The sequence below is a fragment of the Lissotriton vulgaris genome, chromosome 11, assembly GCF_964263255.1.
Source record: "Lissotriton vulgaris chromosome 11, aLisVul1.2, whole genome shotgun sequence".
In the NCBI taxonomy this organism is placed as follows: domain Eukaryota; kingdom Metazoa; phylum Chordata; class Amphibia; order Caudata; family Salamandridae; genus Lissotriton; species Lissotriton vulgaris.
In genome coordinates this window covers 1048106667-1048121281 of record NC_141699.1, presented here as the reverse complement: position 1 = coordinate 1048121281, position 14615 = coordinate 1048106667, and the positions used below count along the sequence as shown (strand labels likewise).

Here is a 14615-nt window from a genome sequence, read left to right as displayed (position 1 = left end):
ACACACATGACGGGGGGGGGGGGGTTTGAAGACCTTTGAGCCCTATGGGCGTGGTGCGCCTGATATACCCATATGCTTGTTGTCTAAGTGCATGCATGGTATCTCCGGGTGTGCGTGTGTGTGTATGTGTGCGTGTGTGTGCATTTGCATCTGAGTGTCATCTGCTTGTATATTAGAAGCTATGTGTGTGTTTCCATCTGTGAAACCAAGCATATCACACACATATTCCTATCTAAAGAGAAGAAATACACCTAAAGCAAGCCATAGCTATTGGCTATGCAATGCACACAAATTTGATGATAGAGGGCCAGATGAAGGTAAATGCATGTTTGTGATTCCTAAATAGCGATTTTTAGGGAATCGCTATTAAGGAATCGCAAAATGTCATGTAGGTAGGAATCGCTATATTTTTTGCAATTCCTTAATATTGCTTAATTGTGAATTGTAAATTGCGATTCGCAATTAAGGAATACCATCCCATTCATTCCTATGGGCCAAGAGGCCCATAGGAATGAATAGGAATTGCTCCCGCAATTTGCGAGTAACCAATAGGCCCTCGCAAATTCGCGGGCGCAATTTCAAGGGCGCCAGGGTTCCAAACAGACACCCTGTTGCACCCCAGAAATGTGCATGTATGCCCATGTGGCGCACATTCATGCCCTAAGGGGGTGAATGTGTGCCACATGGTGCTTAAAAAAAAGCAAAAAGTGCTTATTTAAAGGAAATCGCTAATTACCACCAACTTAGCGATTCCTTAAGGCTAAAGTGCACTTTCTTTTGTGCTACTTACATTGCATTTAAGGAATCCCAATTTCCAATTCCTTAATTGCAAGAGCAAAATAAGGAATCGCAATTTAGGATTCCTTCTTTTGCTAGCAGGTTTCAACTTACCTACATTGCTCGCTGCCAAATAGCGATCGCAAACGCCGAATTTCTGCAAATTTGACTACCTACATCTGTGCCTAAATGTACACCTCCCTTCAAACTACCTCAATTCACACTCTGGAGCAGATTGCAACAGTCCCTGCACTGTTTTGCCCCAACATTGTCATGCCACATAGAATGCAACGGTGAAGGTGCAATCTTGTACTAGTTCTGCACAGCTGGCAGCATGGTCAGTGAGTGTAAAGTTTATGAATGAAACATGATGAGGTGCAAGCGTAGAAGTGTGTCTCAATGATTAGAGCGGCAGACCCTGATGCAGAGGTCTAGCCCGGGACCAGGGTTCAATGCCTTGGCGGGTCTTGGGCTCAAAAATTCCACGGACCTGATAATTCTCGCCTCGGTGCCTATTCCAATCATGGAGTCCCACTCTGCAACTCTGGGCAATAGCTTGCTTAATCTCCACAACGGCCCCCACAACGCTAAGGATGCCTGGCCTCCACCTTGGGGGTGCCCAGGAGTGGACGCCTCACAGGGAAAGCCAGGATGGGTTCCACAGCGGTATTCGTACAAGCGCCTTGAGACCCTTGCGGGTGAGTAGTGCGCTATACAAGTATCAATTTACATTTTTACAAGTGACGCCTTTGAATTCCAGTCAGTCCATCCTAAACTGGGTACCATTAAATTGGGCAAGAGTAACTTGTTATTTGCTGCAATACGCAACGTGAATGCCAGCACAAACCTTAATAAATATACCCCTCAGTACCCTGGCAGTAGTGGTGAAAAACTGCACTAAAGCTGCCTACATAACCTGGACGAAAATACTGACGATTTCTGTCACTTCCACTTTAACTGCATTCAAAGGCAGATTTTATCAGAAATGTTTTATAACCCGAGTCTTAGGTTTGAGACAAAGTCACCCAGATCTAGGCTGCTTCCTTCGAAAATGATTACAATAGACAGCCTAGGGCTTTTCCATAACACCTTTGTTCTCAGCAGAGCTGTGCTGACCTCTAACGCGTGGAAAGGTCGTTCCCGCTGCACTTGAAGGCCCACCGCCCATCCAGTGACTCAGCCGCCTCTGCAGAAATCCTACCTCAAGAGGTAGCTGCCTCGCAGCCCACATATGTGCCGGTAGTAGGTGTTAGTTGGAGCGCAAACAAAATACCCCGTTTCAGACTCCCCTCTTGAATTTCCTCTGCCTGCCATTCCTGACACTAAGCTATGCCTGACTTTCCCGCATTTCTTTCAGTCTCTTTTATTTTCGCGCCTTTCATTTGCTTCTCTCGGGGGACGGAACAGTCATAAAGATGTTGGCGCTAAGAATGCACGGAGAGCGGATGCAGGGGGAAGAAAGCGACGCGCATTGTGATTCTCAGCAAAGTTCATGAAAGATTAAGTTCCTGCTGGGGGCGCACCTCCTTTCTCTCCACCCACTCCCCCCTCCCCTCCCTCGCTTCCAAACATCTCTGTCTCAAGTCTTACAAGGAGAGGAAATAGCATTCGAAAATCTTACTTTGCTGCAGCCGACTTCAACAACAAGGTGTGTTTTTTTGAGCTCCCACCACAATGCCCTCAAGGCTGTTTGAAACATTACATTCTAAGAACCCTCCACTTCAAAGAATGCTCGCTTCTTCTGTAGAATTGTTTTTCTTCAGTGCTCCAAGTTCAGAATTTGGCAGACGAGTAATTCCGTAGACGCTTCACTCAAGTCTGGAAGCAAGCAGTTAGCCTCCGACGGCTGACACATTTTTCTAAGCACATATACATCTCTCCCCTGGTTTCTGTTTCTCTCTAGCACCTTTAAATTAACTAGGACCATATCATCTGACATCCAGAACTCGCTGAAAGTCTAACTCTCAAACTTTGAGGGGCATATTATCAAGGGGGTTTATCTCCGCTTTTTTGGCTTTAAAAGCCAAGAAAGCGGAGATAAAATGATCTCCCTATTACCTAGCTGTCGCTAACACCAGTTAGCCACACCTAGTAGGAGATAGCGACCATCTTGGGCCCCACTTTGCATATCAGTGATATTTATCACTAATGACATGCAAAGTGGGCGTGCCAAGATGTTAGCGACTGAAAACAGTCGCTAACATCGCTATCTCCTATTACCAACTTTTGGAGATATTCACGCTAAGCGCGAATATCTCCAAAAGCTAACACCTGCCCTGAGCAGTTCTTAGCCATGTTATCCAATGGGAGGTGGATAACATGGCTAAGAGCATTAGCTCGGTAATGCATGAATATCGCGGACTTTTCAGCGATATTCATGCATTGTTGCGTAATACCAAGGTTTATTTGCGGTAGAAATCGCTGCAGCTCAGCGGTAAATTTTTGTCTCTAACCAAGCAATAGCGATATTTATCACTATTGCTTGGTAATATGCCCCTGAATTCGCTGAAAGTCCAAGGCCCAAATTCACAAATTTCTTATGCAAAGTAGTGCAGCGCCAAATTTAGTGTTCTGTTCTGCTCGAGGAGTGCAGCGCTATATCTACCAAGATTTGTCTGCTGCTGGTGTCATCCGTTGCACTGGCTCGTGTGGCAACCAGGGCCTCATTTACAAGAGAGTGCTGCAGCGTGGCACCGCAAGCTGTTTGACTGCGCCTCGCTCCCGCACTTTAATAGTACAGGGATGCATCAGAATCAACAGATCTCTCCTACACAGGCTCCAGACCATCCGGAATGCCGCTGCCAGACTCGTCCTCGGGACACCACGCCACGAGCCCATGACCCAACACCTACGAGACCTCCAGTGGGTTCCTGTCGAGAAGAGGGTCACCTTCAAACTCCTCACCCACGCCTACAAATCCCTCAACGACATTGGATCCAAAATACCTCAACGAGAGATTATCCTTCACCGAAGCCAAGATGAACCACGGCTTGGCTGACTTCGCCCTGGCAGAGGTCCCCGCATCCAAAGAAACAGAACAGGCGGGAAAGCCTTCTCCACATTCTTGACAGGATACCATCTAATCTCTTTTTAACCTTTTTTGTGAATACACATGTATCAATACAATGTCATTTTATCAATTTTGATCAATGTACTGATTTTTATCATTTCTTTTTAATCAAATTAAAAATGTATATTTTCTAAACTGAACTAGTTTGTTTGCTTAGTCTATTGTGCCATTACTTTAGGTGTATGCCTGGGAGTGTTACTTTGCATATATTGTTTACCCTGTCCCAGGATATTGATCCATATCAGGTGGTCCTTGTTGTTAACACAGGGAAAGCCTTCTCCCACATCGCAGCCAAGACCTGGAACAAGCTCCCCGTGAACATCAGACGCTCTCCGACCCTGCACACATTCAGGTAGGACCTCAAGACCTCAACTGATCCGCAGCCCCCCCTCCCCTTCCTCCACCAGCACCTTGAGACCCTCACGGGTGAGTAGTACGCTTTACAAACACCTAATTGATTGATTGATTGATTGATTGATTGATGCATCATATCTACCAGGATATGACGGATCCCTTTGCTCTCCCCTGAGAAGGTGCACAATTAGCTGCCATGCGCCGACACAGGAATCCTTGCACCATGGTGCAAGGATGCCTGCGTCACAGGGATGATTATTTATGTGCAGGAAGGTGTCCCTTCCTGCACATAAACAATCGGAAATGGCATTTTTCAACTTCCATGTGTGCTGCATTTGCACACATGCAACTTGTAAAACGTAATTTCTTGTCAATGATTGTTTATGTGCAGGAAGGGACACCTTTGTGCACATAAGCAACCATAAGAGGTAAGTAAGTAAGTAAGTAAGCTTTATTCGATTGTCAAGTAAAATCATAAAAGCACAACAAATACATCAATTGAAAATTCATAAACATAGTTAATACAATAGATGCTTACTTATGCACATTCATTTAAAAACATGTGTATAAACGACAGATGAAACATTAATTGTTATGAATTTAAAGTGCAATATCATCAAACAACAACCGTGGGCATCATGGTACCGGGAAGGGAAATATTTTGCCACATGGATTTACGGTACTTTATGACAGTTCTTAAAAAACATGAGACAACGAAGATCACATGATCATCTTCTAATCTTAACAATTTCAGAAAAGCTGGCCTGCAATTTCTTAAGCCCCATCGTTTTAATAAAGGTTTCAAATATAGTTTTCTGGGGTTGGAATAAAATGTGCAAAAAAACATGTGCATGTTAGATTGCACTGCGATATTATCGCATGGACAGATCAGCTTGGTAGACAACCAGTTGTTCATGTCAGGTAAGGTTACCATACGGTAAAAAATCCCTAGACACAGGCGAGACAAAAGCATTCGGTGATACGGACTAGGGTCAACATTCAGGTAAGTTTGCAAGCCTTCAGTGGGGGTAATTTCCTGGAATTTTAAGATGGTATGTTTATGTTTTTCAAGATTCCATCTCGCAGTTTCCAGGTGGATGGTTATTATTTTTTTGAGAGCTGATCTTGGAACACCCTCCATAGATCTTGGGTTTTCAAAGTATTCTGGGTGTCCTAGTTCGGTAAGTACTAATCTTACATATGATAACCATCTAAAGTTAGCAACCCCATCTAAGGCTAAGCAGTCTTCTATAAGGTCCCTGTTGAAACTAGCTTCATGTGTTGTCCACACCTTGTGCCACAGAAGAATTGGGGACATCTTAATGATGTCACTAAGATGTTTAACTCCTGTCTCGATATGCGTCATAAATGTAGATGTGCTTTTAGGTACTCCCAGTAGGTAGCAGATGAATTGATTTTCGCAACCCTGCAGGGAGTGGTCCATCTCAATGCCCCATAAACCCGCACCGTAGGTGGCTGTGGAAGCGCATTTGGCCCGATAAATCTGGATGAGCTCCTTGATTGGTTTGCCACAGAGACTGTCAGAGAAAGCACGCAAGGCGCCTATGGTGCGAATGAAAGCCAGCTTTCTTGCTGCAATCGCCGGCTTCCAGCAGCACTGCCTGTCGAACAGAACTCCTAGGTAGCAAAACTTATCAATGGTGGCTATTTTTTGTTTGTCCAGGAATATGTTACAAGGGGCCCTATTGAGCTTTCTAGTGCATGGCATGGTGTATGTTTTGGAGATATTTACTTTAAGGCCTCTTTCCTGCATATAACCCGCAAATTTGGTAACCGTCCTCTGTAGGCCGACTTGAGTCTGGGACATTATGGCCGCATCGTCGGCGTACAAGAAGATTGGTACTGGTAATCCTTTCACAGTGGGGTAATCATTCGAAAAAGGGAAAGGTGTTGTCCCACTGAATTTATATAATATGTAAAGAGCCGTGGGGCCAAAATGCAGCCTTGTCTTACCCCTCTTGAAAGTGCAAATTTTTCAGTACATTCCCCCTGTTTGCCATATCTCACTCTTGCCCCAGAATTATTGTACAGCTCTTTAATGAAGATGATTATACGGGCGTCAATGCCCAGATCTCCTAATGTAAAAGTTAAATCTATCGGGAATGGGTGAGATGAGGAGTATATATCTCTACTATTAACTATGCTTTTATCTACAGTTGGGCTCGACCCTGAAGGTAAGATAGTATCTGCTATCCTCGAATGATTATATAATTGCCTGAAGTGGGTTAGCCATCTTTCACCGGTTATAGCGAGGCCTATTTTGTTACCACTATCCCTCGGTTGGTATAGGGTTTTAACCAGCCTCCAAAACTGAGAGCTATTTTTCTGTGTAGAGGCTTCTCTCAGTGTTTCCCATGCTTGCTTTTTTAAAGCCAGTCTTCTTTCTTTAATTGCGAGTTTGTATAATTTCCGGGCCTCGCGTATTATATGAGGGGATCTTGGTTTCAGAGCCAGAACTTCTTTTAAGGCTTTTAGTGCTTTCGTGCACTTCCCGTTGAACCACCCTTCAATACTTGTTGGGTTATTTTTAGTAACACGGGTCAGAATATTTTTAATGCGGTGTTGAATATTAGCAAAAGCTGACATGACGATAATGGGCTCCCCGTGTTCCTCCAAACAAACATTAATGTCAGCGGCACAGTGAGTGATCAGCTTTTGAAGGAACACACTAGGTACAATTTTTTCCCATTTTACCACGTAGCCATTGGTTTTAGATAAATCGATCTTGTATGGGTACGTGCGAGGGATTCCCTTATTGTCAGAACGCCCTTTTACATTTACGCCAATTATCCAAGGATAGTGGTCGCTAGATGCATCTTTTCCAACTTCCCACGAGGTTATAAACCCTGGGTTGGCATGAGTTATTAATATAAAGTCAATAGTCGAGTTACAACCTCTACCAAAGAAGGTTGACTCGAAAGGCACGGGCAATGCACAATTCTGATTAGCAAAGGTGAAATCGAAATTAAAAACGATACCATTTAACAACGACCCCATCTTTGTGTGAGAGAAATGAGTTGGGTCCTCCGCCCCATAATCTACCAAACCACACAGGGCTGAATCAGTGTGTGAACAAATAGTGCAATTAAAATCCCCAACCCAGATTATTTTTGCCCCCTTAAAGAGGTCAGCAACTCGAGCCATGTGACACAACATATTAGACATGGTGGACTCCATTTCACTGTTAGGCATGTTGTTATAAAAGTTCACCAGTACAATTTTCTCATTCTGACCCCAATTAAGAGATAGGATTTGAAAATAAGAGCTGGAGAAAAATTTGTGAACCTTGACCTCTGCAGTTGTTGCAACAAGGACACAAAGCCCACCCTTATTGTGACCCTGTGCTGACGGCTTAGCCGAGGAATGGAAGGTCTGATACCCTAGCAAGTGTAGTTCTTCAGTACACCATGTTTCTTGGAAGCATAGGATATCATGCTTATGCATGACATCTAACCAAGCGTTGTTGGTGACCTTGCTGGCTAACCCCGCAACATTCCATGATAGGAGAGAATTGGAATGGGGTACCTTGGTAGTGACCACATGTAAGCTACCGATGCTCGCTAAAGAATTTTGCAGTCGCGGAGATGATGTATTAAAGGTGGCAAGAAGAGTCATAGGGGTAACAATGGGACGATTATGGGAAATTGATTGAGAATGATGAGAGATGAGACTAGACATCGAGACATCTCCTAAAGAATTATCCCCCACCCGCGTGTTGACCTGATACACCTTTGGTGGGCTTACTGGATGGTTTTGGGTAGTAATACACTGACGCTTCTGGTACCCCTCGGGCATCTTTTCTATATTAATAGTCTCATAATGTCATTCATTCTCATCCAATCCGGAGAGAGGATGGAATAAATTGGTCAGCGGTATGTTCCAGGAGTCCTTAGGGTTGTGGGATTGAGGATTGTCCCAATAGTTGTAAGAGATAGGGTTTTGGTAATTTGGCGGTGGGTAAGTTAACTGGCAAGGTGGGAAACAAAGATCACTGGTATTGTCATAAGAATTCTGGCCCCTTGTCATCAGTGAGGGGTCTAATCTATAGGGAACGTGGGGTCTATGACTCTTAGGTTGGAAAGGGGTGGGCATTGGTTGAAGAAAGGGAGGATTATATCCCATATGACGTCTTTGAGCTGGGAACAAGGGTGTTGTGGATCCATAGGGGCCTTTTGAGTGCCATTTGTTCATGGGATGGTAGGTTCTGTTCCTCGCTGGTAATTTATTAGGTGGTGGTGGCCTCAACATAGCTTCAGGGTAGAAGTAACTTAGGTTATGCGTTGTAATCCCCCCCTCTCCCTTCCCAGGAAACCAATCGCTGATGTATGTGACCAGTCTGTGATCTTTAAAAGTGACTATGATCACATCACCTTCGATGTCCTTAGGTCTGGTGCCTACCCAGTTAAATCGCCTGGCCGAAACAATATCACCGTTTAGGTGTGAAGGGAGTGGTCTGTTTTTCCGCAGCCAGTAGATAACCTTGTTTTTTAAATTAGCCTGATGTTCTGGGTTACCATCTGGCGGGGGCGGAACACCTGTGAGTACGATGACATAGTTTAGGCACTCTGGTGGTAGGTCAACAATATTCCTTGGTCTTCTTTTATAATTATAAGGTATATTAACTGGAGGGTTTGTATTGTTAGGGCGACTATTTTGGGTCCCTGTGTTAAGGTGAAGCATATCTTTGCTTGTGGTGTTGTTGGCTGAGGCAGATTTGTTGTTAGTTTTGTCGTTAGGTTTACTATCCTGCACAGGTTTAGGGGTCCCAAATATAGGTGTTGAATTTGCTTTAGGGGTACCAGTCAGTGGCTTGGGGTGTTTAGGTTCTTTAATAGGCTGGGTTATGTTACTAAGAGCATTAGGTTTGCGGCAATATGTGCCCTTCTGCTCTTGAAGGATTTGGTCAACATTCTCCCCTAATCTTCTGATCCTTTCAGTGAGGATCACAGATATTGATTTGGAAATCATGTCTTTCATAGTATCAGCTATCCCTTCCTTTTGGGGAGTGGTATGCGGGGTATGTGTGGAATTTGTAGAATTTGTGGAAGGAATAATTCTCCTTTTTAATGCACTCTTCCTTCTTCTCTTCCTCGGCGGGGAGCCAGAGGAACCCTTAGGACGCTTGATGGAGACCTTAGTAGGTGATCTTAAAGGCTTTCCATCGGGAATACTAAAAGGGTGTTGATCAGACCCGATTGGGGTAAATACGGGAGAAGGTATATTTTTATCGTAAAGAGGGGCTGGTTCATTTAGAGGAGTGCTTAAGTCTATAGTCTGAATGACTGGTAACTGAGAAGGAATAGAGTCAGAAATAGTTATAGTGTCCTTCTGGTCAGGGGACTTAATCTGAAAAATGAGGGGGATGTCTTCTGTAGAAAAAGGGGTATTAGCGTGTTCTTTAGGTGTAGTTAAATCTATTAGAGGGCCTGTAACTGCGTCCTGGGACTGGAGGGGTCTTTGCTTTAACTTCTCGATAGAGAGACGTCGCCCGGCTCGTTTCTCTGCGAGGGTAAGCTCCCTGTCGACTTCATTCTTAATTTTAGCGAAGAATTTATCCAACGGGCCTAAAATGGAAGACCCTAACGTTCCTGGAACAGAGTTTGCCTCAAAGGTGGACATCTCGTTACGCGAGAAGAACAGGAGGCGGGGGTAACAGTGACCTTTTATGAAGTACAGCAATGGCAGGCACTACAGTGACTAGGGCGAATTTATGGCAAAGACAAGTATATCACAGTAAGGAACTGCTATAGCTCACCAGTCTGAGTAGGTAAGAAAGGGACAAAGAGAATAGGCCCGGCCCGGCCTCTTTCGGCCCGGACGGCCGCAGACGGTCCCGCCCTTGTCCCGGGCTTCTCCCGGCGCCCTCCCGCGCGCTCCCGCGCAGCGGGATCTACGCCACCTTTAAGTAGCTCACTGCTGTGAGGGCTAGCGGGTGGGCGGGGCCGGCAGGGAGAGCAGCCCAGCTGATCCCAAGGACGCGCAGGGACTCCTGGTCCTTGGAGTCCCTGCTGGTGCTCGCAGCCCTGCCGGTTGCCGAGAGAGTGCCCCTGGTAGTCAGTAGAGTTGAGGAGCAATCGCCGGTGTCTGGGGGCGATACGGGACCCACGTAGCGGGTCCGGCGAGGTCCTGAAGTCCTGGAATCACGGAGCGCTGTGTCAGCAAACAGCGCGGTGTGGGAGGGAATGCGCTCGCTCCCCGGTGCAGCCGACTTTTGATTCCAGGAGCGGGCGGGCGGGGCCGGCAGGGAGCGCAGCCCAGCTGATCCCAAGGGCGCGGAGGGACTCCTGGTCCTTGGAGTCCCTGCTGGTGCTCGCAGCCCTGCCGGTTGCCGAGAGAGTGCCCCTGGTAGTCAGTAGCGTTGAGGAGCAATCGCCGGTGTCTGGGGGCGATGCGGGACCCGCGTAGCGGGTCCGGCGAGGTCCTGAAGTCCTGGAATCACGGAGCGCTGTGTCAGCAAACAGCACGGTGTGGGAGGGAATGCGCTCGCTCCCCGGTGCAGCCGACTTTTGATTCCAGGAGCGGGCGGGCGGGGCCGGCAGGGAGAGCAGCCCAGCTGATCCCAAGGGCGCGCAGGGACTCCTGGTCCTTGGAGTCCCTGCTGGTGCTCGCAGCCCTGCCGGTTGCCGAGAGAGTGCCCCTGGTAGTCAGTAGCGTTGAGGAGCAATCGCCGGTGTCTGGGGGCGATGCCGGACCCGCATAGCGGGTCCGGCGAGGTCCTGAAGTCCTGGAATCACGGAGCGCTGTGTCAGCAAACAGCGCGGTGTGGGAGGGAAACCATAAGAGGTGATTTCCTCATTCTATGTGTGCTGCAGAATGCAGCAAGTATAGAAAGAGGAATAAAACATGAGGAGAAATGAATGCATTTCTCCTCGTTGTGCCCCCCTATGCCTCACATGGTGAGGTATAGCATTCAGACACATTTCCAGGTATATGATTTCTCATAAATCTTGGAAATGTCAGGTCCCATAGGTGTTGTGTTGGAACCCCCACAGCAACACCCAAAGTGCTGCGTGTAAACGGGCTGTATTTATAAGGACAGAAAAAGCTACGCAGGATGGCTTTTCCTGTCCTTGTAAATATGGGGCAGCAAAATGCGCCGCCGGTGTGTCATAAAAAGTGACTCACCGGCAGCGCTTGTAAATAGGCCCCACAATCTCGCACCACGGGACGGAGGATGAGTGTGTGCTGTATTTCCTTACAATTTCCAGTGGAGGTGATGGAGTGAGGACCCTTGAATCTTAACCTGATAGTGGAGTCATCAAAAAGGACTCCCCACTGGTCGTATGGACCTTTGATTGATGACTTGAAGCTAAAGAAATCAGCTAACGTCAGCAACACATTTTAAGTACTGTGAAACCTGTTGGGTTCCAGAGAAGCGGCAGAGAGGATGGTGTCCAAACCTTAAGGAGTTTATTTGCAAATAGGTTACAAGTTAAATCACTGAGATAAAATAAAATAAAAATATTGGAAAAGCATGCTTTGAATGATCATGCAGTCTCAATATTATGTTATGTTATATATTGATTTGTAACGCGCACTGTTAGTCAAGACTGTCCTGGCGCGGAAGAGAGACCTAGTGTCAGCTGAGAACAGTGGAGCTAGAACGCTTGCTGAAATAGATGAGTTTTGAGAAGTTTTTTGAAACTAGTCAGGTTCGGTGTGTGCCTCAGAGCATCCGGTACGTTGTTCCACAAGGAGGCAGCTCAATCTGTACCTTATAAGGAAAAAGATGCAAAATAGAATTACATACAGCAAGCAAATATCAACCTAGCAGTCTCCATAAAGGAATTTCCCGATTCCAAATAAAGCATAAAAAAAGGCGAGGGGAAATTTTGTGAGGCAGGAACGGGCTTCAGATGAACCAAGTTTAAGGTTCAAGGGGAGAAGTATGAGTGCTCGAGCCCAACACTGGGTCAGGGACAATCAGTAGAGACAGGAAGAAGTCTTCTTTTCATGGTCAGACCCTGGGCTGCTAAAACTATTCCAAAGAACAGTAAAGCATGAAAGAAACTTCTAGAAGACTCAATATCAGATTCCTCCAAATGGACCAATCAAGAATCACCACTCCCCAGGAGTAAGTAAACTCCAAAGTTTCCCAACACCGAACAGAGAAGTAACCATCTGGGCAACCTTGGATGTAACAGTGGTCCGGTCTACCTGATACAGGAGGATCCCTCCCACTGTCTCAGTCTCCATGTCCGAAGCCAACTTCTCATTAAATTGCAACTATCCTTTTAACACAGCATAAAATAAGCCTTTTCTAACCTTACAAAAATGATTGTAAGACTCCTGCAGAAGAAAGAAAAACAAGATACTGGCAAGGCATTTTCATAAAAATGAAATTCTCATCATCGGGCTCGGTTACAAGTTAGGCTGATGTTGAATTCAAAATGGATTCCAAGCAAGTACAGGTAGCATAAAAAACAGTGATTGCATTTAAAGAAGGTTTTTATTATTCCATGTAATGTGAATACTTTATTAATAATTTCGCTAGATATAAGTATGGCTTCTCATTAAAATAATCTTAGCTATCTACTACACTTGAGAAATATAAGGAATAAGGATTACTTCTATAAGACACACATTGAGTATACATGTTCCCTATAAAGCGGCGGCGAACTACAGTATGCTGCCCAGAGGCATATTTTTTCAGTAGAAATTCATTTTGTTTTATTTTTAATTTTTTATTACCACAGAGATAAGAGCGTAGAATCAAATACATTATAATGACATAGATATAAGAACATAGGAGCATATCTTTAGGAATTAATATGTTACATCATCCATAAATTTCATATATGGTTGCATGATGAGAGATTGGGTATAAAAGGGCAACATGAATGCACAAATATATATAATAGCCCCGTGTTTCGCATTTAATGCTGTAGCTACAGAGATATAGGGTATAACAAATAAAAAAGGAAAGAGGCTAAACTCCTCTCTTAAATTATTGAGCATATTAACATTTAAGAGCTAATAAAAACTGGAGGTGAACAGGTCACCACTCAGTTCAGTTCATAAGCTTTATTCGATTATTCATAAACAATCATAAAAGCATACAGTATTAAAAATATCACTTAAAAATTGTTACAAAGCAAAAAAAAATCCATATTTTATAATAATTGGAACAATTCAATAGAGGGAATGTATTCGACCGGGCTATTGAATTATACAAAAGGTAGAAAAACAGTGTTAAAATTCCAGACTTTTTCTATGGGACACAGCTTTTAGAATAAAGGTAGCGGTAAAAAAACAAATATCCAGGGTATCGAGTGCAAATAGTAATTTCATGGCATGAGCAGTTGTAGACACAGAGTATTTCATAAAAACAGGTTTAAGATAACACAAACGAAGGTGCAAATACAGTGGGCAAATTAGCATAAAGTGCAATGTGCTCTGTTTGGTGGTACCATCACACGGACAAGGGCTTCAACTATAAATTTTCATCTGTGGAAATGCCACCAAATTATGGACAATGCCTAATCTCACCCTTGTGAGAACAAACTGATGTGACTGATTGGTAATTGCTTTTAAATACTTAGGCATGCCATTACCTTCCTCCTTGTTAGAGGTATAAAAAACATGGGTTGTAAAATTGCTACATTGAACTCTACGGGTATTGGATTTGATCCCCAAAAAAACATTTTTTACCTCCTGTTTGGGTATATTAATAAGACATAAGGGGTCATTGTGAATATCCAAATCAAAGATTTCCTTATAGGACGTTAAAACATATTTTAGCCAGGGGATCTTGCGGACTTTGTCCAGACGAAGACAGTCTTGAATAATTCGCCTGATAAATCCAGTTTCGTCCTTTGTCCAGATTGACCTCCAAACCATAAGGGGTCGCAATCCCGTTAGATCTGTCAAATGTTCCAACCCGGCCTCTTTATGAATCAGTTTGGTGGATGCCGAGGAGGGGGGGCAAAGAAGTCTCTTATGGAACGAGTTCTCAATTACTTGCAGATCCCCTTGGTTACAATGGCCCCATACTCCTGAGCCATATAGGGCAATAGAAGCGCATCTATGCCGATAGACATTTAGCATATCAGGGACCACTCAACCATGCTGACATAGGGGACCTAGGGACAGATGTAGGTCGTCCAATACCAGTCGGTAAAGGCCGAAATGACCGAATATCGGCCGATACGACCGGTATTGGGCTTTTTACATGGAGGTGACATTTTATTAGGATTCAGTATTTTATTGAATCGGTAATTTAAGGATTCGGTAAAATACCGAATTCTTAACATACCGATTTGGTAAATTACCGAATCCAGGATGTAGGGAGCACTTAAGTTGGTGCATTCCTCAGTTAAGGGTTCGTTATTTACCACCAACTACAAGTTGGTGGTAAATAATGAAAACCTGTGAAAAAGCATTTATTTTGCTT

General features: G+C 44.6%; 1 protein-coding gene across 1 annotated transcript in view; it reads right to left on the bottom strand.

The window, feature by feature from the left end:
- The window catches only part of SPATA16 (spermatogenesis associated 16), a 479311-nt gene extending 469470 nt beyond the window's left edge, over window positions 1-9841 (bottom strand). The window contains exon 1 of the mRNA XM_086942587.1: window positions 8535-9841. Coding sequence (XP_086798713.1) covers window positions 8535-9841 — 1307 coding nt within the window. The remainder of the gene's footprint in view (window positions 1-8534) is intronic.
- Window positions 9842-14615: the final 4774 nt, after the last annotated feature.